General features: G+C 44.5%; 1 protein-coding gene across 7 annotated transcripts in view; it reads left to right on the top strand.

The window, feature by feature from the left end:
* Window positions 1-24,834, top strand: part of PRDM11 (PR/SET domain 11) — an 804,858-nt gene that overhangs the window by 250,841 nt on the left and 529,183 nt on the right. For 6 of the 7 annotated variants that reach the window (XM_069623301.1, XM_069623303.1, XM_069623298.1 and 3 more), the window contains 2 exons: window positions 3,903-4,006; window positions 12,873-13,135. In XM_069623301.1, coding sequence (XP_069479402.1) covers window positions 3,903-4,006; window positions 12,873-13,135 — 367 coding nt within the window. Of the gene's footprint in view, window positions 1-3,902; window positions 4,007-12,872; window positions 13,136-24,834 lie in introns of those variants that run through there. The other variant, XM_069623304.1, reaches the window with a different exon arrangement.

Genomic DNA, 24,834 nt, shown 5'->3' with positions numbered 1-24,834 from the left:
GCCAAGAGCCTATCTAGGCAAGGTAAATCCGTCCCAGTTAAAGCAGTAGACCTCTGGAACAAGCTGCCGATGACCTTACGGTTAGAAGTAAACTATCAGAGTTTTAGGAAACAGCTTAAAACCTCTTTGTTTCAATGAGTAATTAGTCTTCCTCCCCAGGATCTCAATCTAATTCAATGAGGAGAACGTTGTGTTTTTGACTTTTCTTGGTTCCCGCGCCCTGATGCCTGCGGGCTACCGGCGCGTAATAAGCAATCGCATAACATAACATAACAGTGAGTCAGGGATTTACACCCAAGAAAGTGTAATACTCTGGCAGGAGAGTAAACCAGGGGTAAGATGAGATGTGAGAAAACTCAGGGGTAAAACACCTGCTCTGAAATTGTCGAACAGTGATCACCAATACAAAAGGGAAGAAACATACCCCTTTTAAGGATAACAACAAAGTGGTAATACCCTGGGAGGAGAGTACACCCATGGTAGGAAAAGCATTGAGAAAGATCAGGGGTCAAAACCCCTCATTGTAATTGTAAAACAGTAATCATCAAAACAAAAATGGAAGAACCATGTGTGATGCTGGAAATGCATCGGAGGGACAGGGCCTCCGTATCCTTGTCCTTTACTGCTTTTTATCGTGTGTTCTGTCGTGTTTTCCGCACAGGAGCTCATGTGGGACTCCTGGCGGTGCAGCTCTCTCTTTTGATTTGGTGAACAGACCCGTGGGATACCCTTATGGCACCCATGGGTGGGGGTACAACCCTGTGCCCCTAGTGTATGTTTTTGGGCACCTGTGGTGGCCCGCAGAGCAGGGTATGGGCTGGTGGCAGCTCCATGCTGAATTTGACAGGTGCGCGGAGTATCCTCCATTTTGGGATACCCCGGCCCTGCCATTGGGATCAGTTGATTCCTGATGGAAAACAAAATGGCCCCTGTGGCCTCTTGCTTTCTATTACCTATTACCTTGTTTTCCCAAAGTCCTGGGAAGCCCTGACTCTGTCCCTTCCCCTGATTGGCTGTTGGATGGAAGTGCCATATATGGTGTTGTTGTGAAGGCCCGGCCAGACTAGCTGGAGCCTTCCCGACGATGTATGTAGTGGGTACCTCCTGTGGGTGGGACCCGGGTGAATAGAGTGTGTGACGAATATGCATTCTGTGTTGTGGATGTCTAGTATCTGGTGGTTGACACAATGACTGAGACAGCCCTGCCCGAAACCGGTATGAATGCAGTTTTTGAGTGTTGAATGGCTCGGTACTTGTCCCAATACACATAACTTGTTGTGAGTGTCTGGAGAGAAGTGAATGGCCTGAATACCTCGTGTGCCTGATTGGCTGCCTGCCTGCATGAATGCCCTTAGTCGTGATTGGATGCTTGAGTGTGACCCAGCGGAATGAATGGGAGATCAACAGTATATCTGGGGACCTCTCACTGCTAGGAATCGTGTTCAGAAGCTGAAGTCCACTACGAGTAGTAACTGGAGTAACTGAAGCTTGACCTTGAAGCCCCGCTGGACGAGAAGAAGTGCTGTTGCTCTCCTTCACAATCTGAAAGCTGCTGTGTCTCCAAGGACTGACCCAGAGAGGACCCGGTAAGGCGCCCTCTTCCCGAGCTACCAGGGACCATCGTGCCCCAGCTGATCTTTGCCCAAGCTCCCTGCTAGACAGATCTTCGACAGGCTGCCGACCCGAGATGGGGACTGCTGCGGAATCTCAAAGAGAACCACCCGGACTGTTGTCCGTCACTGTCGACGACCGCCGTCGCCGACCGGAGCTGCCATGCTCCCGTTTGCCTAAGAACTTCATTTGATCATCGGACGCTCTCGTCTGCATCGTTGCCCGCTTTATCCCGTTGGAGAAGGCCCGACCGTCGACGTGCCGAGGAGCATCCGCCGGTGGGTTTCCCGCCACCTAAAGACCACAGAGATGCCGACGACTCGACGCCCTTGCTGTGCCACAGTTCTTCATCCTCTCTTTGCGGTCCAGAACTATCGTCACCGTGGTGCCCCGCACGCCACTTCCTTGCAGGAAGCCAACGCTCCGTCGTCGACGAGCATCGCTAGGAACTAAGCTGCCACTTCACCGCTGTAGTTCAACCTGTTCTCCGTCGGACGTTCGACGACCCGTGACTCCTGCCTTAAAGGGAGAGCACTCAAGAAGGGCCGTCGATTCCCCGACACCGAACGCTGAGTTCCTCGACGCCTCTCGACGATCCGTGGCTCCTGCTTTAAAGGGAGTCACTCAAGAAGGATTGGTCGACGCATCTTCGGAGAACTCTACTCTAGCAGGTACATTGGGGGGGTAAAACCTTAATAGGAGGAAATAGACTATTGAAAAATATATGGACTGGGCTTGTGCTATATATCTTTATTTACAGGTTGCCCAGGTGGGGGAATCTCCACACACAACTGTGTCTAGGTAATGGGGCCAGCATTCTGCCTATTGTTTCAACCATCTTACGTTCCTTCCTATCTCTATTGCTGGTGTCCTCGTTATTGATCTGTGTGACATTTTAACCGTACAGTTGATGCACTTTAATGAGATTTGATAACATTGGTGGTACCACTTTAGAATTGTATATATTTATCGTTGTTGATTTCCGAGTACAAAGTGCGTTATTGTGATCGTGTACATACCTTTGAATATTAATTATATAAAGACTGTGTTTTCAGTAATACAGTGTGTGGACATTCCTTTTTGGGGGTTCAGGGACTACACTGTACTTAAGAACCAGCCTGCATCACCTCCTGAGAAGCTAGGCCTTGATTGCTCGTCCATTGCTACCGTAATAGAGAATCTTGGCTGGGGTCTTCTGTGCCTCTCCTCTACCATATAGAGAGCGGAAGTACAGACACCCCCTACCAGTCTTTACACCATGTCCCTTTGAAAGATAATAGAAATCAATGGATCAAGAGAAGTAATAAAGCTGCGAGTACCCTGGTAGGAAAGTACACCAGAGGTAGGAACAAGATTGGGAAAGCTCAGTGGGTAAAAAAACAAAACTTTGCAATTGTGGAATAGTGACAATCAATGAAAAGGGAAGAACCATACCCGTTTAAGGATAATTGAGATCCCGAGAGTGAGAAACTGAATATTCAAAAGAACTGTGTGTTGGAAGGACACTCAAGGGAAATGTCTTCTTCATTAAACAAACTGGAAATCTGGATGAACTGACATTTGAAATCCAGGGGAAGGTAAGATCCTTTTCCTGGTGGTCCTTTATTCCTTTTCATTTCTGCGCCTTAAAACACCAGGCTGGTGGGTAGTTGATCTTTGTGATTTCCTTGTGCTTGGGAAGACCTAGTATTGTCTCAGGGGCACCCGGATCTAACATTCTCCCCCAAATAGTCGGTGCACTGGGCAGCATCCTCTCCTGTCCCTAAAGTGTACAATTTTGCTTGCTATGTAGAGAGGCTCTGCACTGTCCCAATATACCTACTCCAGGTTGTACATTGGATAGCAGCCACACATCCTTGGTTTACAGTGACTCCCAAGTTGCACAGACAACTGTAACAAGATGCCTTACTCAGCAACACTTTAGGAATGACAGAGACTCCTGGAGAGTAGTGGGTTAAGTCCAGGGAAAGGTAAAACTGGACTCGATATTCACGCAGCTTCAGAGAGAGCCCTTGTGAAAGTGCTTTTGACAAGTTTCATATTTTTCTGTTAAATGGCACCTCCTGCCAGTTCTGGAGGGATGACGACTGGGTGTGTGGGCCATGCCAATCCAAAGTAACTATTTTAAGCATATGGGAAAACATAGTGACACATGTGGCTTGTGGGTAGGGCAGCTTGGCTTTTTTGTGATTCTCCTTACTTATTGTATATGTTTTGAGAAAGATTTCATTTTTTTCTACACTTTATCAAGGTTTCTTTAATCTAAATTCTGTGTATGTACTTTACTCTAGTTCCATGGCGGCATCTCCTCTGTCCACTGCTCTGGAACCGGAACATCTGAAGGCCAAGGAGGAGGCATTTATGACCAAGAACATTCAGCAGGTGGATTTCTGGTGTAAGTTAGTACTTGGTTAAAATTGCTGAAGCGTGCAATTGGAATGAAATCTAGAACTGTAATGCATTTATTGGTATTTATAAAGCACCTATACAAAAATGGTGTTTGAAGGCACCAATGGTGTTGCTGCTCGCTGCGGCTATCCAATTTGCATTCCTTTGATTCATAAAGCCCCCTAGACAAATTAAATCTGTCACAATCAACTGAGGGTTCTTTGTGCAAATATTCATACTGCAAAAGTGCACATGCAAAACTGCGCCATGAGGCGCCATGCAATAGCTGTCGCCTGTCCTCTTAATGTGAGTTTGTTGTGCTCTGCGGTCAAGGAGGTGGCTGTTTTGCCCATGTGCATGTCAAGAAGTCACAAAATACTCCTCTGCGAGGGATACAACTCTTCTTTCCCTTGCAGCTAAAACTATTAGTAAACAACCAGGCTCAAGTCATTTGGGGATTGCACAAGGATTCTTCTTTTTTTAAAAAGTTTTTATAAATGTTTTCATAACCACAACCAACAATAACCAAAGCAGCGATTACATAATCATGTGATTCACAATTGCTTCATACTGTTCCCTTTTAATTCCCCAACACCTCCCCCCTTGCTTGTTTGTTCCCTAACATTTATTCATTCTTCCACACTGTTCCCAACTTCTTCTTGTGTGCCTTTGGTGGAATCATCTGTTTCCTGTTGATCAAACATTGTCACAGTCAATGCAATCCATTGGAGAATGCCCATTCCAAATTCTTGTCTTTGTACCCCCAGCGCTTTTTCCCACACCCCCGTTTCTGGCATTGACCACTTACTTTTTTAAATTATTATATTTTTTTTATTCGTATTTGGTTTATTTGCAAAAGAAAACCTTTACAAAAACTTATGTGAGCAGTGAATTAATAAATGTTTGTGTTTCTTTTGCCTCAACAGAGGCGCGGAAGCGACAACAATCGGAACCAATAGTTCCATTCGATAGATTACAATTTTTGGTTTTTGAAAGCGTGGGTAGCTGATTTAATCAAAAGCGAAGGAATCTTTTTCTTCCCACAAAAGAGGGGAATTGGATTAAGTAATTTGGTCGATCACCCCATTTCCTGCGAAACGTATTATATTCCGAGTATGAAGAGTAGGTACCTATCGCGTCAGACATGATACACCAATGGAATATTTCATATTTTTTCTTCTGTGCAGGAAGGAGCATAGCCATAGTCTTAGGGGTTTCATTGATTGATTCAAGAATAGACTTCAGTTTATCGGATGTTTTTTTCAACAAGCGAATACAAGGATTGTCTAAAATTTTGTTGAGCTCAACATATAAAGTATTTTTGGGTGGGCCAATCATTTTTATGTCGTTTTTTTATATTTCTCCAGTTTCTTTTTGCAGACAACGGAAGTAAGTTAATTTCATGACATATGATGACATTCAGGATGGATTGGGCTAAGCCCAATACAGTCTTCCACAGTCTACCCTGGAGTACATCTATGAAAGCGTCAATATCATAGGAACATATGTCAAGGGAATATAAAAGTATTGGTTCTACTTTTAGTAAGTAGAATTGAGTAAGGGGCAATAATGAAAATAAACAGTATTTATGATAAATGATTTTCATTTGAGAGGAAAGCATTTTAATTTTATTGTTAAGAACGGTTTTCCACATGCATATGGAGTACGTGTCGGTCAGAGGACATCCTAAATAGCGAATTGTAGACGAATGAGTGAGAGCAATCTCATGTAGGGACCATGAGTATTTATTCACCTTGCATCGTCCACGAGCGAAAGTTAGTATGAATGATTTCGCAGGATTAACCGTAAGGTTGTTCGCCGATGCAAATTCATCAAACAGATCGAGTTTTTTTTGCACACCAAAATGTGTTTGGTTGAAAAATAACAGATAGTCTGCGAAACCAATCCAGTCCAACTTGATGGGCTCCAATTTAGCGGGGAAAACAACTTGATCTTTCCAAAGCATGTCTATACCTTGCAAATAAAGATTAAAAAGGACAGCCGCCATGTTACAGCCCTGCTTGACTCCTATTTCAGTAGTAATGGCATTGGTAAGCGCACCATTAAGATTAAGACCTATGCGATATGTGGTATGTTGATGTAAAAGAGCAATCAGAGCGACCAGAGTGTAGGAGATGCCCAGATGTAACATTTTGGCCCAAAGAATTTCACGAATCACACTATCAAAAGCGGCTGTCAGATCCAAGCTAGCCATATACACTGGCCCCATGTGAGAGTTAGATGTCTGTGCTTGGAGATGTGCTAAGATAGTGGCATTGAGTGGACAACCAATGTGTTTGCGAAAGCCCACCTGATAGACAGACAAGAGAGCATGTTGATCAATGAAGACTTGTAGCTCCCGTAGAAGCAATAACGAGAAGATCTTAGAAGAAGCATCAGTGAGAGCTATTGGGCGATAATTACTTGGGAGATCATGAGGGCCTTTCTTATAAATAGGGATGATATGGGCCGAGCAACAAGAAGGTGGAATGGTACCTGTCTGGAGAATCAGATCGAATCGAATCTTCAAAAGATGTGCCCAAAAGGAAGGATCAGATTTGTAGACGCATGGAGGTAGCCCATCAGGGCCAGGCGCCTTTGTTTTTTAATTTTCCAATGGCATCAATGATGTCACAAATGGACCATCTCGCAAGCATACTAGGTGCTATTTTAGGTTGGTTACCTTTAAGAAAGGCAAAGTAAACCGGCATCTGAAATTTCTGCTTAATATAGCTCATCCAGACATCTGCAGGAATTACAGATTTCATATCAGGCGTCTGGTCTGATTTTATGGAGCGCAAAGACGACCATACTTGTCTACTGCCATGCTTTAGCAAGTGATCAAATATTTTTTGATTGTCAGCAATGTACAGAGAAGTTTTCAACCTTTTGATTTGGTTTTTGTAAGTCTGCTTGGTTTACCTTACTTGTATTAGGGTTGATTTGGAAAAGGGTTCAAATCTTAATATCTCTTTAATTATATGTTTTTTTTCTTTAAGTTGGCAAGTGTGGTATTGTATGAATGTGCATGGCTCGGAATCAGGGAAACTACAAACTGATTTTCTAGGGCCAGTTTGGTTAAGTGAGACTGAATGCGACTCATGTTATTAGCTTCAATTTTTGACAGTGGAAGAAAACTTCCATCTAAGCAAGTGACAATTTTACGGTCAGCAGCAATCTTTTTCAAAATTCTTTAACAGCATTTGAAGCTCCAACGAACAGACAGAAGCTGCCTATCGGGTTCAAGTAGGATTAAACATGGATTTGCAGAGAAACGGGCAAATGGTAGACCTAAAACCAATTTAATAATCATGTGGTCCCCTATATCCGGATTAAGAATAGTGACGGGAGCAATGTATGGATATAAACAAGAGGATGTAAAGAAAAAGTCAATCAACGATTTATACTTGCCCCTGTGCCAAGTGTAGTTGCAAGGCTTCAGAATAGAAGGGGGTGATTGGATATCCTATTCCGGGAAGAAATCTAAACATATTTGCCCGTTTCTTATAGAAAGAGCGGAATGAGATAGTGTCAAAACTTTGGAACATTGCAGAGCATCATAACAAAAGGCATTAAAGTCGCCTCCAACAATTATTTTAACCAAGGGATTGGCTGCAATGGCAGATTCTAATACAAAATTCACTTCATCTAAAATAGAATTAAGAGTGGAGGACAACCTATTCCAATAAATGCATATCAACAGGACAACAGTAGCAGGATTTTCATCTGGGATAAGTTCAACAGCCAAGAATCCATGAGATTGACTAATCAACTTGGAAACACATTTGCATACAGTATTTATCAGGATGGCCAAACCACCCGAAGGTCGTCCCAGCAGACCATGCCTAGCCTCCTGAGTATGTACAAATAAAAACCTCAATAGTGAAGGGTAACTGGCACATGGTCTCCTGTAGAAATACAACATCCGGCTGGGGACAGAAGTTCTGAAGTTGTTTAGTCCACAGGAGTTCCATGTGACAATAGTTAGCTCATCAGAGCTAAGAGTGCCCTAACGGACCGGCTTGCAGATCTGGTAGAGCAGGGGATGAGTCCATCAATTGGATGCCCTTCGGTGCGGACACAAAGGCCAACAGTTGTTTTAGAGTATTATCGTCAATTCTTGAAGGCCCTCCTTGAGCATTCTGGCTGAGAGGGTTCTGGACCATGGGGATGGGGGTATTAACATATGCTTAAGCGTCATCAATAGAATGAAATAACGTGGGTACTAACCCAATAGTAATCAGATCTTCCTTTTGTTCCCAAATTAGTTTTATGATAAGAGAGGAGTTATATGTACAGATCATTTTGTTATTATTAACAGATGCGAGTTTAACCCAATCTATATCATTTGATCTAATGGTTCTCAGGGCAGGAATCTCTTGCAATGTGGTAATGAAGTAAAATTGATTTAACCTTGCTTTACCATGATGCTCTGTAACACTTTCCCATGCCATTAAAACTGCTGATTTAAGCTCAGCGGCCGAATTGACTGCAACTGCATCATAAGGAATTTTTTGAGGAGAAATGCAGTTGATCGCTGGAGGGACGGTGCAAGGGCAGTCGTTAACTAACTCCTGAACCGGAATTACAACCTGTGACTTTTCTACCGTTTTATCTTGAGTTACCGCTTTATTAGCGAAGATAGAAATAGGTGTAGATTTGATCCCTTTTGCCTTTTGTTTTTGAAATTTTGCTGGGTCTTTGGAAGAATCATCATTACACAGGCCAAGTATCACTCTGTCAGTTTTCTTTAGAGCCAGCATAGGGTAAAACTTGGATAGCACCGATTGTTTGGGAACATGCATGGCATCGTGAACGAATGGCAAAAGGGTAGAAGATACTTCTTTGGGAATATCCAGCACCGCTTGCTTTTTTTTAAGTGAATGCTTTTGCTCCTCTTTGCCAGATTTCAAAAAAGGTTTTTTAGGTCTACAGTCAGATGCAGAGGCATTCAAAGTAAGGGGTTCAGAGAGATTAAGCACTGCTTTAGACTCTGCGTTTAGTTGGTTCAAGTCTATGGTGCCATCACCACCAGATAAATTACATATCTCTGTGATATTCGAGTTATGTCGATCAAGTTTAAGAGAGGCTTGATTTTTTGGACTTTTTGTCTGTTTTTTGCTTCAACCTTTTATCTATTGCCTTGCGTTTTTCCACTCTAGCCAGTGCTCTTTTTTGTTTTCTAGTAAGAACAACCAAAGGAGTCGCACTAGAACAACTGGCAACAACAGGCTCATCGCCGGATGTTTTCAGCTCAATATCACCATCAGATAAATCAATTAAGTCTGTGAGAGCCGAGGGGCTGTCTTGAGATAAGGTTTTAGGAGGATCATGAAGGGAAGGAACATCAACATTGTTTGGGACAGATAAAGCCATGGATTTACTGTGGATCTCTTTAATCACGATTAACAATTCCGCAATATTTGCCACATTAAGAGCTACCAATTGCGGGAGCGTTAAATCAGGGACTATTGGATCCTGTGGCATGAATTTCGGACTATCTGAAACAGCCTCCGCAAAAGTTTTTGTCTGAGTAGATTTATTGATAGATGGCAATATCGTCTCTTGGTTCTGGGTTAGAGTAGGAATAGCATTACAAGTGAAGAGCAGCCCTTCTATTTTACTTAGCTTAGCAGTCAATTCAGTGGTTTGTATTTGGAGATATCTAACCTCTTCATGCATTTGTTCGTGACCCTTATCTAGCAAATTCAAAATCCGAGTGATAATTGGAAAAGCCTCAGGATTGAACGGAAGATCACTAGAGGGCAGAGCTTTCGATGCATCCATGTCATCGGTAATACAACCCGATCTGACTTTTCAGAAATGGGAGAACTATTATGTTGCACAGGGAGAGTCATCATAGAGGGTAGACTGGGGGTAAAAATATTCCCAATTTTGCACTCATCTCTTAGGGCAGTGTAGCGGGTGGGAACAGAATATGAGTAATTTGGCGCATTGTTGAAAAGAAATACATTTTCAACGCTATATTTTCTTTGTGTAACAGGCGTGGAGGGTTCATGATACAGTCTAATGCGTCTGCCCAATTCTGATTTTATTGCAGGGGGAAGAATTGAGAAATCAGCAAGATGGTGATTAAAGCATTCTATTCCAATTTTTTTTTAATTGCATCTCTCACAAGGCTATCTTCCATGTTGGCACTATCATCCATCCATCCATCCTCTTGGTGAAATAGAATTGGCCTCTTTGATGGTTAGAGAGCCCAAAGCAGGCATTGTTTGGACAAGTAGTTATACAGTCCAATTGGATTTGACGCGACTGTAGGAGATGAGTATTCTTGGGGTGGAATTGATAGCCCAGTGTCTCTAGGTTGAGACTCAAGACAAGAAAGGGAGCCCGGCGGCTTAATTTGTGAGTCGCCGGAGCCCTTCTGAGTTGGAACAGTTTCGGAAGGGGTAGGGAGAGCAGACAATGGCATGGGGTCATCAATCGTCCCCAAAGCATGGAGGGTGTTGGTTTTAACATCGCTGGGTTCCCGAGTTGCAAGATCAACACTACTTGCATTTGCCATATCCTGAGTGCAGGAGCTGGCACCAATCGGGGCGATGGATGGAGTACTCGGTAGGCTCCATAATGGGTAAATCAGTAGGTAAACAACAATCGACTTTTATCGAAGCAGTGTTAGTGAGCTTGCGCCCACTACGTAACCATTGACCATTACTTGAAAAAGTAACTTTAAAGAGATTCAATCACGCCCAACCAGCCCCCCAGCCTAACAGCCCAACAGCCACTTACGATTCCACTTCCGATGCGCGTGCATCAAGGTAGTTATAGGAAGTGGAATCTGACCAGTGGCGCGAAAGGCAGGTGGTGGGAGCGGGACCTGGGGGGCGGAGGAGACTGTAAAGAAAGAAAAGAAAAGAAAAAAAGCAAAACAGTTACGCTCTGTGAGTCATCAGAGTGGAGCGTGTATAAACAATCCAATTAGCTGCGGTTCAATGAGTTCTGGGGAATACAATATCAAATTGAACACAAAGTCAGTAATCCAATTACTTGAAGGGAGTCCAAAGAGGCAATCCAAACAGCGTCGTGTTGCGCACAGTATCAAGCTTCCTCTTTCAGACGGCACTTGTCCATGGGCAGAGAAAGGAAGGCAGAGGCAGAGTATCAGGCGGCTGCAGCCCAACAGCCACTTACGATTCCACTTCCTTGTATCCTCCCACCATCTATCAATGCTGGGCTCTGTGGCGGCTTTCCATTGCATTGCTATGCTACGTTTCGCTAGTATATAAATGAGGTCCTTCATCTTTGCCATGGTTTTCTGTTTAGCATTTCTCATAAACGGGCCCAACATGCAGGCCTAGGGGGATTAGATATCCAAAGAGATGCCCCCTCGAGCTACTTTTACTCACCACTCTCCCCCTGAAGACATGAATCACTCGACAACCCCAAAACATACGACTCAATCCTGCATTCTCTTCTTTACATCTAGGACACACCTGACTCTTGGCTCCTTTAAATTTTGCCATAGCTGCAGGTGTGAGATATGCCCTTTGTGTAATGTACAATTGTATTCGCTGTAACCTGGCATTCCTAGACATTTTTTTTGTGATATAAAGCGATCTGTTTCCATTCATTCTCTTCAAACGTTCTCCCCAAGTCTTCCTCCCACCTACCCTTGCATTTCAATTATGCTCTTGAGGAACAATCTATCTATCAATACTTCGTAGATTCTCGAAATAGTGTGCCCACCGTCCGAGATGTTTATGAGCGTTTCCATATCTTCACATCCAAGAATCTCATCTGTGACGGCTGGCCGACTATCTTTAATTGTATATAATATAGTCCTGTGTATTGGCCCTCATGTATGTTCGTGTTCTCCCTCAGCCCTGCAAAATCTAGCCATCCCTTATCGTTCCTCAAATCTCCTAAAAGGGTTGCATTAGTTATTTCAGATGCTAATATGACAATTGCAGAAATGTCACTGGAGTATTCGTCTTGTTCATAAGGCACGTTGTTGTTCCCGTTTCTTAAACTGCAATTCAAGGCAGTCAAACTGGGTTGTTAGTGCTTTTAATAAGTGTTTATTTGCTATTTGGAACTATGATAACAGTCTAAAAATGCAATTAAGTGATGTCATGATTTTGACATGCCATTGTATACAGGTACATGGAGACTTTGAACAATTGTGAAATTCACACAAGATATTTAAATCTCTCTCTGAACCACCATTCATGCTTGTTTCAATATTTATTTCAACTTAAAGCTTCAAATGCAGGGCTTCAAATTGTCAAATGGTGTGCTATTTGTATAGTGGGGACAATTGTGTGGTGTTTATGGAAAGTCATGATCTTCCCTAAACAACCTCAAATACTATAGCAAAATATAGGCTGATGATGAACAAAGACATCTCAGGGTTGAAATCTCGTTTTTCACTGTTCAAAAGGTAATGGGATGGATCCATGACATTTCATTGTTTTTTCAGTAGACCTTGCTTGTTCGTTTGGCATATTTAACTGTTTCTTTCATAACTTTAAAAACATTTTGTTTAACAAAAACTGGTTAGCCCCATATACTGCTCCTTATTTCTTAACGATTACTATGTCCTATAATCCGTACGATCTTCTTTTTTTTGGTTGTTATAAAAGTCCCACGTTCTATAAGCGCTGTTAAAAATCCCACCAAAATAAATGTACATACGTAAAGAAATACCACCATTGTTAACTGTGGTACCTACTTGGATATGTAGTAATGTTAACGTTACAAGCATGGCATCTAGGTCGCATCTTGGAAAGATTTGACACCTTGTCAAAATGCAGTTATGCATGTAGTAGAGTGTTGCTTCTGTATAACTACACTAATCATTAATCTGCTTGCTGGATTTGACACCATGTTCACCTGTCACCCTTTTACAGTCTGCGAGTCATGCCAGCAGTACTTTGTGGATGAGTGCCCGAATCATGGCCCCCCGGTATTGGTTTCCGACACGCCTGTACCTTTTGGAGTGCTAGGGCGGGCAGCAATGACGGTGCCAGATGGGCTTGAGATAGTCAAGGATCCTAGCGGTGATTGTGATGTACGATGTTTGAACAAAGTCATTCCTAAAGGACACATGTTTGGCCCCTACGAAGGCCAGATTTCCTCCCAGAACAAGTCTGCAGGACTCTTCTCTTGGTTGGTGAGTTTCAGTGACTTAGACACATGATCTGTGTACACAGAAGTATTAGGAAAGCCCAATTATATTTTGAGTGATGCCCTGAAACAACAGTCTTGTTACGTGATCTAGAGCATGCCTAATTTATACGATCGAATGTATTTGCGCTAATATTAATGACCAATAATTTAAATGTATCTGTTCATTACAATTTATACTTTCAATTCATTTTGATAGCCCAGTTCGGACTCCATCCTCCCAAATGTTCAATGCAATCATACAATTACTAATAGCAGTATTATGATGTGATGCTGCGCAAGTTCTAGATTTTCAGGTTTTAGTAGAAATGCAATTACATTTTTCCATCTGTACACCTATAGCCAATGCCTTTCCTTCATGCTATGCAGTGTTGTTCTTGTAAAGGGGATGGAACCTAATCTCTCCATGCAGCAGGCCTATTAAGAATATTCAGCTAGGGGGCATGGCTTGTGTCCAAGAAAGATAGACGTGTAAGCCCTCGGATCCACCTGATTGAGCACTAACTTTATTCATTTTATGACCTTCACATTCGTTAATTGTGAGAGTAACTCATTACCTGGTTTATATAAAGCAGCGCCTCCTCCGGTGTTAATTTTGTAGATGTGGGGACCTGCAGAGAATGATAACGATGGTTGCAGTCTACTGATTTCTCGTGTGTTAATAATAAATAGCACCGTTCGGATTTTGTTTTCTTCAGCAATTTGTGGTGATGGTGGAGGCTAACCAGACTGACTAATTTCTTGGTAAGATTCACGTTTGACTGACAGGAAAGCTTCTGCGCTTCCTGGAAAAAACTGCAGCATTCACTCATACGCGAGAGCGTAGCTGCAATTTGATAATGTGGCCTGCTCACTACTGACATTTAAAATTCTTAAGTGATACTGTTACTTAAATATCACTTATATTGATTTTCTCTGTGAATGCTCGCATTTAACAAGGGGGATTATTACTTTTCATTAATTATAAGATGAGTGAACATAATTCTTCTTCTTCCTCAATGGAATTAACTTCACTAAACAAAGGAATGGGAAACATCTTGAGTGAATTATCTACTATACAATCCTCCATTTCAGTACTAAATTCCAATGCCTCGGCAATGTAGGGAAGGCAAGTCCCTGAACGCTCACACCAGAGAGTATACAACCCGCTAGTGAAGAAAGTCCCAAGTCGATCTTGTAAGGATAATGTTTTAATCTCATTCACAGATGAGCGCAACAGCAAAGGATTCTGCTGCCGAGAATGTTCTCCAGAAAAGTAGTACAAGTAGATTCTTATTAAGAAAAGCATTGTCACTTATGACGCAACATATACAGTAGAAACCCGTGCAGCTGGTTGGTGTGCGCCTATACATGATCCGCCTGCCCCATAAGAGATGCCAGATTATTGGTCCTAGCCCAGTTTGTCCGTCTTCCATCACGTGGGTGCTGCATTGATCCTCTTCTTCTCACGTCGAAGGTCAAAGAACAAATTAACTACACTCCTATCACAATTCTACTTTGTCATTATACTGTGCATCTGACCGATTTTAGTTCTGGCTCAAAGGAGGTTCTGGGGCAAACTGACCTCCACAGACACATTTCACTCACTCCCTTCCGGCCCATCTGACTCTCCCTCCCAGCACCTCGCAGTACAAATCACCTGATTGTATTTCAAAGACATACAATGTCCATACTCTTTAAACATCCAGGACTTGTTACTTTTAGGGTTGTTGGTCAGAGAGCACCTGGTGCCATGGAATTCTGGGGTCTCGGTCTCAGTCAGTTATATGGGCTAGAACTCATGGTCGCATGGGGATGGGCCAGGTCATGCTTTGGCCAATGTGAGATAACATGCACACTAGTCTACAGTCTCTGATCGCGGCCTTGTAGGGCACATTCCTCTTGAGTAAAATACACATCTTTGCAACACTGTTAGGACAATGAATAGGCGTTGTGGCGGTTGGGGGTATGGGCTGTCCCTCGTGGGAGCCCGGGCATGGCTGGAGATCTCCCTCGTTTTGCAATTTGGGCCTAATACATGCAATGGCGCATTTAGCGCAGAAATAGCAATGTTGCTTGCGCCCTGCGCTAAACTATGTGGGTTGATTATATTTTATCATATCAAGGTGGTGTCACAGCTTCAGCTTCCAGGCGCAGGAGTGGCACAAACCAACCACCCCCACGCAGTCTTGGTGCTTGCAAGACTAAGCTTACACAAGCCTCCGAGACTCCAGCAGGGAAAGAGGGTTAGGAAAACGATGGTTGGATAGGTTCAGGTGCAGAGGGTAACAGGAATTGAGGGCTAGGCGAGGGGAGATGGATAGGTAGGGGGACACAGGGTAAGCTTAACAACTGTACTGTATGAGAATATACACTTGCCCAACTGCATACAACTCACACTGCATTCACACACAATACAAGGTAACCAGAAAGGCACTTGGCTCTGGTTGTGAGTGCTGGCCTCCTGCTTGCGCACTCTCCGGTCCGGTGTCCGGAGCAGTTCAAATGCTGCAAAGAGAGCTCGGATTAGTGATCAGCGTGTTGCTTACACGTGACTCACAAGCAGACAATGGTCATGCAGCTATGACTGGTGACACCTCCCAGGGATGGGTTAATATGGGCTTCATGCAACACAAGCCTAAGCAGTATCTAAGTCTCCATGTTAAAGCACATGCGGGCCGCAGGTGGCTTAGAAAGTGTAAATGCACATGTGTAAATTGCTGCACGTGGCTGAAGCTGGGCGTATGTAAAAAGTATACAATGGGCGTTCACTGCATGTGGTGAAATGACTCAGGCTAAACGTGCAGTGGCTTTAGTTTGCCACACGTAGCTGGTAGTATGCGGCTCATATGGTGGCCGCACATGGCTATTTGCATGCAGAAGGTGCTTGCTGAGCTAGCGACTGTTCTATGTGTGCCAACGGCCGTTCTACACGGCATGCAAGTTCGCTGCTACAAAGCACTACAGGCGCGGTAACTTAGCTTCTCTGGAGCAGGTGGTACGTGAATTGGCTGGAATGTGCCCCCTGCGCGTGCCCTTTCCTGCGGCATGAGCTCTGACGTGCTCTGCTCCAACCCCCCCCCACAGCTGTAACACTGCTTTTCTGATGCGCGTGATTTGCTTTGTCCCTTTAGCAGTAGCGTTACTTATGTTTTACCGGTGAGGGGCTGGAATGATGATTCCCTGAGTCGTGGCCCATTGTGCTTGTCCCTGTGGCAGGAGCTGTTGCCGGTGCGTCTGCTCCAGTTGGATCCTTAAGCACAAGACCTGTGCTGTTGTGGATGTGCATGCACGCACACGTGCCACACCCAGCGTGGGTTTACTTTTGTAGTTCATGGGCCAGAGGCTGCTGGGAATTGTAGTTGGTAGGTCCTTTTTCCTGCAATGAGGGCAGAGAAGCCTTCTGTAAGGCTTCAACATCTTTCTTGGTCTATCTTTGGTTTGTTTGCTTGCCTGCACATGTCTAGAGTTTCCATGATGCCTCCCCAAACCCATCCTGACCCCCAGCATGCACACCCCTGCACCCTGTACCCTGAAAGGTGGGGTCTTTTATATTGAGGGTGGTCCTTTCACTGCCCCCCTCCGTCTCCCTGGAACCTGTAGTTATTCAAATGCATCTCGCCTCACTCTAAAGCACTTAGGGGGTTGGGACAGGGCTGCCCCCTTCCCAAATTTCCCTACTTTCGTTACTTCTAAAGTAACAAACTCCATAATACGTCTGCGCTCCCGCCACTTTGCATATACATTTCAGCCACTCTGTGGGATATCAGTCTGTGCTTCACTATCTTTTGTCTTGGGAGGTGCTTTTGGAACAGCAATTGATACCATCATTCTTGTGCTATTGGGGTTTCGCACTAGCACAACACTGAAGGCCTAGTCGGCAGGTGCAGAAGATGACTAGGGCGAACATGATAATGGGCATCAACATCTTCACGATTGCTCCTAGCCAAGAGGGGGCCGAACGTAATGCTAAAGTAAACCAGTTATTGTCCTGTATTCCTCCCTTCTTCATGCAAACACCCAGGCTATGGTCAACTGCAATGATGTGGGATAACAATGCATTCTCTGTATCCTCTGGAGGCAAAAATGTGCAGCAGGAATCGCCACATTTTTGCAAACCCCTGCTTCCATTGTTGTTAACGTGTCCAACACATCGGTTTTGCATCGTCATAAGTCTTAATGCATGCAACTCAACCTTGATCACATTGAACCTGTTCTCTGTATCGTTTGCGAGCTGGACCAGCTCCCATCTCACGATCTGCAACCATTTGGCATTTGCTACGGCCTGCACTCCCGTCGAAAGTAAAGATGCAAAAAAAGGATTCTGCTGAGCTGAACAGCGCCTGTATTCTTCTGGTATTTCAGCAAGCAATGCAGAAGAGTCTTTGGATATGTAATTCGATTTTTTTTTTCATCCTCTTTAGTTCTTGGAACTGTCCTTTTGCTGGCAGGATGTGGAGCTCTTGTGTGGGTAATGGGCCCTTTTCCTCATTTTGCGGGGAGACTAGTTGGCTCCTCGACAGGAAGTGCTCCCCCTTCGTGTTCTTCTGTGATTACTGAGTGCAATGTGGCCAGCAAACAGCCACTCCATGATGTTGAGAGGTGAACGTAAGCTTGGCCACAGACCCAGCAGTAATCCATCATTGCCGCTGTTCCCTTCTTCATGTCTGCGATCAAGAGAGTCTTATTGCAACGTTTGTTCGAGCCGACAAAGACTCTACCCTTGCTGCAGAAACAGTCTATATTCCTCTTCAGTGTGCACTTGCACCAGCTTTTCTATTGTTGCAATCCATGTCAGCTTTGTGATATGCTTTGTCCACATTTGTGCACAGAAATTGTCCACCTGTGCTATCCATTCCTTGCTGTATGTTACCAGTCCTTCTGCCATCGAGGTAGTGTGGTGTCCTGCCAGTTCACATGTTTACGCCCTTGCACTTTCAGATAGGGTAGCTCCACACACTTGATGTTTTTTTTAATCGTCTCTGCACTGTACAAGATCTGGACCCACGCTGTGCACCTGGAACGATCCTTTTCGTCTGCATAGCGTAAGATGAACTAGGCCTTGTGCCTCTATAATTGGGACTGCTTGGAGTACTATCACCTTGGGAGCCCATGATGCGCGCGGAATTAGTGAACACACATCAGTTTCCATTTACAGCATTTCTTCCCACACCATTCATGTTGGAATACCATGAGTTGGAAAACTCGGGATGACGAATATCCTCAATCGCATCCAAACCCACCCCTTGATACCTATCATAAATTTTCCATACTTCTCTTTTCATTATTCTATACACGCTCCCAGGGGTGCCAGCTTTAACAGTGCTACCGAAAATATCTCCATATTGTTTTGTTAGACAATCAGCTAATTGCTGAAAACAAACTTTTCACTGTTTCCCCTATTGTCATGTTGTACCTGCTATAATCATCACTAACACTTGTATCGGCACTGTTGCTACTCCTATATTAATTTCCCTTATTATTGTTAGCATTCACACTTTTTCTAATATATGTAACTCTGCTAATATAATTAACTTTTATATGTACTGTCCCATTTGGATAATATACAATCCCATTCCCCCCTTTATAGGACTCCCCCCGATACAGTCCCAATAGTAACATCAATGTCACACACAGACCTGTGATAATGGTCAACCCACAATAGTAAGCACAGGTGCATATTTTCTAATTTGTGCATCTACACCTCGAATCCCTACTTAACAAATTACTTACATTAGTCACATCCATCTTCTTTACTGAAATGAAAGCACAGACGCCCAAAACAACACAAATGGAGAGAGAGAGAGAAAGAGAAAGAAAGAAGGAAAGAAAGAGCGCCTTAAAAAAGGATATGGAGCTAGCAGCTGTGCTTTGGCCCGCCAATGGAGTGTGTCACCGCACACGTATCGCTCCTGCACAGGCTGGTGAGGTTGATGGGGTGCAGGTTTTGGTGCCCCACCTTTTAAGATAACGGATGTGGCAAAGTGCTATCTGGAGGAGTCCTGCGGACGTCGGAGAGGTGTACACAATAGCCCATGTCCTTTACTTTCATCGCAAGGGGAGTGCAAAACACCACCCCGTAGGGCCTGTGGAACCGACAGTTGTTCCACCTTCGCACGAAATTGCGAATATAGCTAAATCGCCAGGCAGCAGTGGTTGTGTGGTCATACGCTCAGGATCTGTTGCCGTTGTGGTTACTATGTCCAGTGTCTGTCGTCTCAATCCTGGGAGGTGCAATCTGTCGGAAGACACATTTAATTGCCCTAGTTAGTGTGGTCAAATAATCTTTGAACTCACCGCCAAACACCGCTGCTGCCCTATGTGCGTCTCAAGCTCTTCTTACAGGGGATATGGGGGTGTGCATACGCAGAGTGACCACTTTGTGAGGTGACAAATGATGGTCTTTGCTGGGCTGTGTGCGTAAACTGAAGAGGGCCAGGGGCAAACAGTGCACCCAGTTCTTCTTCATCGTGGTACACCGTTTGGACAACTTACTTTTGAGGATCCCATTGATCCTCTCCACAACGCTGTAGGACTGGGTGGTAAATTGAACATATCCGGTGCTGAAACAGTGCATTGAAAAAATGTGTGCCGTTATCTGACCTTAAAACCTTGCACACACCCCACCGAGGGAAAGCCTCACGTAACAAAAATCTAGCAGCACATTTGGCATCCGGATGTGCACACGGCCCTGCCTCCACCCACCTTGAGAAGGGACAAACCACTACTAGGAGGTACCGGGAGACATTGCAACGCTCACCCATATCAGCATAGTCTGAGTAATTCACAGATTGCACCAGTAGGGCGGGGCAATATGCCCGGTAACGTCTGTAATGTGATCCCTGTACTGAAACATTGACATGTGCTGCAATATACAACCAGTTCTGTAATGCTTGCCTGGATGTTTGGTATAAGCAAATCCTCCTGTAAATCTGCTGTGATGTGCTGCTTTGAATTGTGGGATGGGTAGTGTAACTGTTCAAATGCTACTGCTAGCAGCTCCTGGGGCATTACTGTCTTCCCAGGGCTCTCTTGCCTCCATAACAGATCTGTTGGGGATTTCTTGCAACCCCTTCATAGCCATAATTCTTTCTCCCTTCCTGATGCCTCGATAATCTGGGAGATGGGCAATGCTGTATATGGTATTGGATGTTGGTTTGCTGGTGAGGTGGTCACAATATATTCACCAGGCATTTAATTTGGCAGATATGCCACGGCTGCGTGCCCCTTTGATATTTTGTCTGTCCCGTGAGTGTGGGCGGCACACTTGACGACCGCCACAACAGATGGCTGGGATAACGCTTCGATCAGCATTTCTTGCAGTGCTGCATACTGCACCGGGGATCCATCCGCGGGATAGACTGGCGTGTACCGTTGTCATGTTGTACGCTGAATATATTGTCACATGACCCCCTTGGGACGCTCTCAGGGGTTCAACAAGGGCTATAAGTTCTGCCGCCTGTGCAGAATAATGCATGGGCAATCTTTTCTTAACCACTGTCTTGTACTTCCCTTCCTCAAGTCATACCACTGCTGCCCCTGCATGTCTTTGCCCACTCTCCTGGTCAATTGTAGATGACCCGTCAATGAAAAGTACCTCACCCTCCGACAATGCGTTGTCCATTGCTTTGGGGGATGTTGTCCTCCTCCCCCTCATGTGGCAGTCGTGCACCGTTACATCCTCTGTAGTAGGCATGTCTGTTAGGAAGATGGCAGGGCTCACTGTTTTGCATCTAACTACATGAATATGGTGTTTAGAAATGACAATCTCATACACAGAAGACGTTTGTGTAGTCAGGGTACATGTTGACCTCTCCAGAATGGCAAACAAAGAGTGCTCCATACAATGTAACTGAACACCCTGTTACTATTGTAGAACATTTCTCTATTGCAAAAGCACCAGCTGCTAAAGCTTGTTCACACACGAACTTCCCTTGTATCACTGAATCCAGAGTGCCACTGTTAATAGGCCAATGGCTTATGGCCCATAGTGCGCTTTTGTGTCGGTACCGCTGTCATGAGCTAGCCATCTGAATGTGAGAATAAGTAAAATTCCTGCTTGTAGTCTGGGGTCTCGAGTGTGCCGAATAATCTAGGATCCATGCCCTACAGTAATTGCACAGCCCCAAAACATCTGCACTTCTTTAACTGAGGCGGGTCTGGGAGTGGCACGTACTGGCGCTGCCTTATCTGGTAGTTTCCTTTTACCATTCAATGATATGAACTGCCCTAGATAGTGCATCTACTGTTGGCAGTATTGTAACTTAGCCGTATCTACCTTGCACCCCTTGTAGGCCAGCAATTGTAGGAGCGTAATCAAATCCTTTTAGGAGTGTTGCTCACTGTCGCTACTCACTAAAAAATCATCCACGTACTGGATAATCGTATTGGGCATCTAAATGTTCCCTAAATCAGCGTGCAGTATCCTGTTAAAAATGCTCAGGCTCTCACAGTACCCCTGAGGTAATCTAGTATGTTCAAACCGCATCTGGCCCTGTGTTAAATGCTGTGAGTTACCTTGATTCCGGAGTGAAGTATATAGCTTCCTTAGGGATACTGCATAAAATTGTCGTTGGATTAGGAACGACTGGAAACTCTTTTTGCACCATGTCATTTATGGGGTGCAAGTCCTGGATCATTCTCCAGTTGCCCCCTGACAATTTTTTGACAGGGTATATTGCTGTGTTACACAGAGATGTGGACGGCACAATAATACACTGGTCCAGTAGGGCCTGTAGTGTATTTCTAATACACCCTTCCGCCTCCCTTGATAACGGATATAGTTTTACAGTAGACAATACTGCACCTGGTTTCAATGTTATACGCACAGGGGTCACGTGTTTCACTAGTCCCACATTGTGTGGATTTGTAGTCTACAAATGTAGAGACACGTGTTGTAAGTCTTTGTCAAGGAATATAAGTGGGCTTAGTAATGCCATCAGAAGGCACGTCACCCTTCGATATTGTACCATGATGTCACAGGGGATACAAATCTTTAATATTATTTCCCCATCTTTGTCATTGTTCTCAAACAGCTAGTCATCTGTCACTTCCTGTAATTGTTCTGCGGAGCTGTACAGAATACTGTGCGCCACTCACACCCATCCCTGTCAATTCCTAGTAGGATAACCCTCTTGTCAGAAACCAACAATCCCTGTAAATCCAGTGACAATATTGTTCCCACCACCACAGCAGGTGACACAACTGGGCGAACAATGTAATCTGTGGACACCCGCCAACACTGCTTGGCAATCTGAGGCACCGCCTCCACAAGCACACTTATACCATAAACAAACAGGTCCAGGTCTACAGGAATCCCGCAAACCACCACCTCCCTTGTCATTGTGTGTATTATCAGCATTGCCATTATCGCGCACATCCCAGGTGTGAAGCAAACTACACTGCGATCTGTAAATTATATTGTCATGTTTAATTTCCTGAGCAGGTCCCTGCCCAGCAAATTGAAAGGTGAACATTTGGAATTTAGCAAGGGAGCCTGAACCATCTTCCCTCCCACTTTTACATCCAGCTCCTCAGCATCTGAACATTGGAAATAGCCCCAGAGAATCCCTGCATGTCAAGATATTTGCCTGATAATGGAAAAGTCCCCTCCATGATGTATGATTTTGTTGCACTGTAGTCCACCATAATTATGAACTGCTTGTTTCCTATCTCTGCCCCCACCAAGGGTGGTTCCTCAGGGTGGATGGTCATTGACAAGAAGGACACGCTAATGCTCTCTGTGGGCTGTCCAAATTGGGGTATATGTTTGTTGCAGGGAATGAGAAGGGGGTTCCTCCCCCATCACTATTGCTCCTTCTGAAAGGAGCAGTGGTCCCACTCCGTTCCCCATTGACCGATGTAGTACTGCCCTGCTGTTGTTGTGGCGGATGCCTCACCTGTATATCAGATGCTTGAAATTGCTGGTTATATGTCTGGGGCTGCCCCTGTAGATAACCTTGACCCTGTGGTGGATGTCCTAGTCCTTGGGGCCCTTGGTCCTGCTGCGTTGACCCGTAATTGTAGCCCATTGCAGGCCTACTCCTGCACCCCCTTGCAAAATGCCCCTGACTTAAACAATTTCAACATTGTTATGGTCCAAACCCACCTCCTCTTCCTGCTCAAAGCCCCCTCTTCCTCACTGCAGTCTTCCCTGCTGCCACTGTGGGCTGGGGTACTGTTACCCCCCCCCCCCCCAATTGGGCTTGTCCCCCTTCTGCCAGAGTGCAGCGATGGTGGCGCTCACAACTTGTTGGGTACTCTCTGTCCCCTCCACCTGTACACGCATCGACACAGGTCCTGAACAATAACCTTTGCTAATTTCCTTTCTACCAATTTTGCTTCCTCCTCCTGACGCCTTTGAGCTGTTTCCCTCTCCCGTTCCTTAATCCTTTTGCAATGATGCACAATTCCACTCTCTCTCCAGCCCCCCTTTTGCCTCAATACCCACAATCTTATCTAACTCCTTCTGCACTTCTTTTGGCAATCCTTTCTTTTCAATAAAATAGAGAAATGAAATTGAACGATCCCACGGTCCTCCCGTTTAAGCTCTTCATTGTAATTTAAGATTTAATTTTGAGGGATCCTCATCATCACCCATTGTACACTGCATCAGAGATTGTAAATTGAGGGTATCTGGGAAGGCTCTCCATAACACATCCCATACCTGTGTTCTAATTCAGTTAAACGCTGCCCCATCATGTTCATCGTACCCCAGGGTTATACCTGCATATCCAGCTTTGACCCACACATCCCCAGCCTGGTCCCCAATTATAGCAACCATCAAGCACATAATATCACCCACTGCCAGGAGCACCCTCACTTTTTGCTTCTCAAACTCATACATCCACTTGCTCGCCCCTGCTGTGAGCTGCGGGAGAGCCTTAATACAATTGTTATCCATCTGGGGCCAGGGCACATACTATGTTCTCCTTGCCCCCTTACGTATCAGGGGCATCTGCATCTTTGTACCACTTCCCACACCCTTCTTCACAATTCACCTTTTTCTTGCTAATGCCACTAGGTTGGCCTTACTCCTCAACCTGCTCACTCCCCATGTGCCTGCTGCTTTGGGGTTATTATCTGCCGCCTCTTCACTCCTTCCTTCTCCTTCACCCTGTTCCTCAGCAAACTAGTCACTATCGTCCACCCTCTCAACATTTCCCTCCACTGTAGCCTCTTGTCCAAAGAGTGTCCACTTACAAGCCCACTTTCCCCGCTACGAATTATTTTGGTCCTAGAACCCTTTTTACAAAACATTCACCTGGATGATAATATTAAAGGTATTACTATCAAAGACATTTCGATCAAAATCTATGCTTATGCTGAAGGTATTCTTCTCTATATATCCGAACCCTCTTCATCTATCCCTGCTTTGATGAACAGTATTGATGAATTTTCCAGGGTCTCTGGAGATGAATACAATTTTGATAAATCTGAAATTCCATAATTTACCAACTCCTGCACAGTCATTGACTTTTCTTTATACGGTATGAAATGGTGTACATCTTCCATTTAATATGTAGGCATCCTTATATCAAAAGATAACCCTTCCACTTTAACCCTTAATGAAAATATAATTTTAGCTGAGATTAATTCATTAACTAACCAATCGTCGCCACTATTTCTTTCCTGGTGGGTCATCTTGACTCGATTAAAATGACACTTGGGCCTGCTATTTTATATTATCTTTTAATAGTCCCAATT

Source organism: Ambystoma mexicanum, chromosome 11 (assembly GCF_040938575.1).
Source record: "Ambystoma mexicanum isolate Mex_15411 chromosome 11, UKY_AmexF1_1, whole genome shotgun sequence".
Taxonomy (NCBI): domain Eukaryota; kingdom Metazoa; phylum Chordata; class Amphibia; order Caudata; family Ambystomatidae; genus Ambystoma; species Ambystoma mexicanum.
This window is presented reverse-complemented; position numbering and strand designations above follow the sequence as displayed.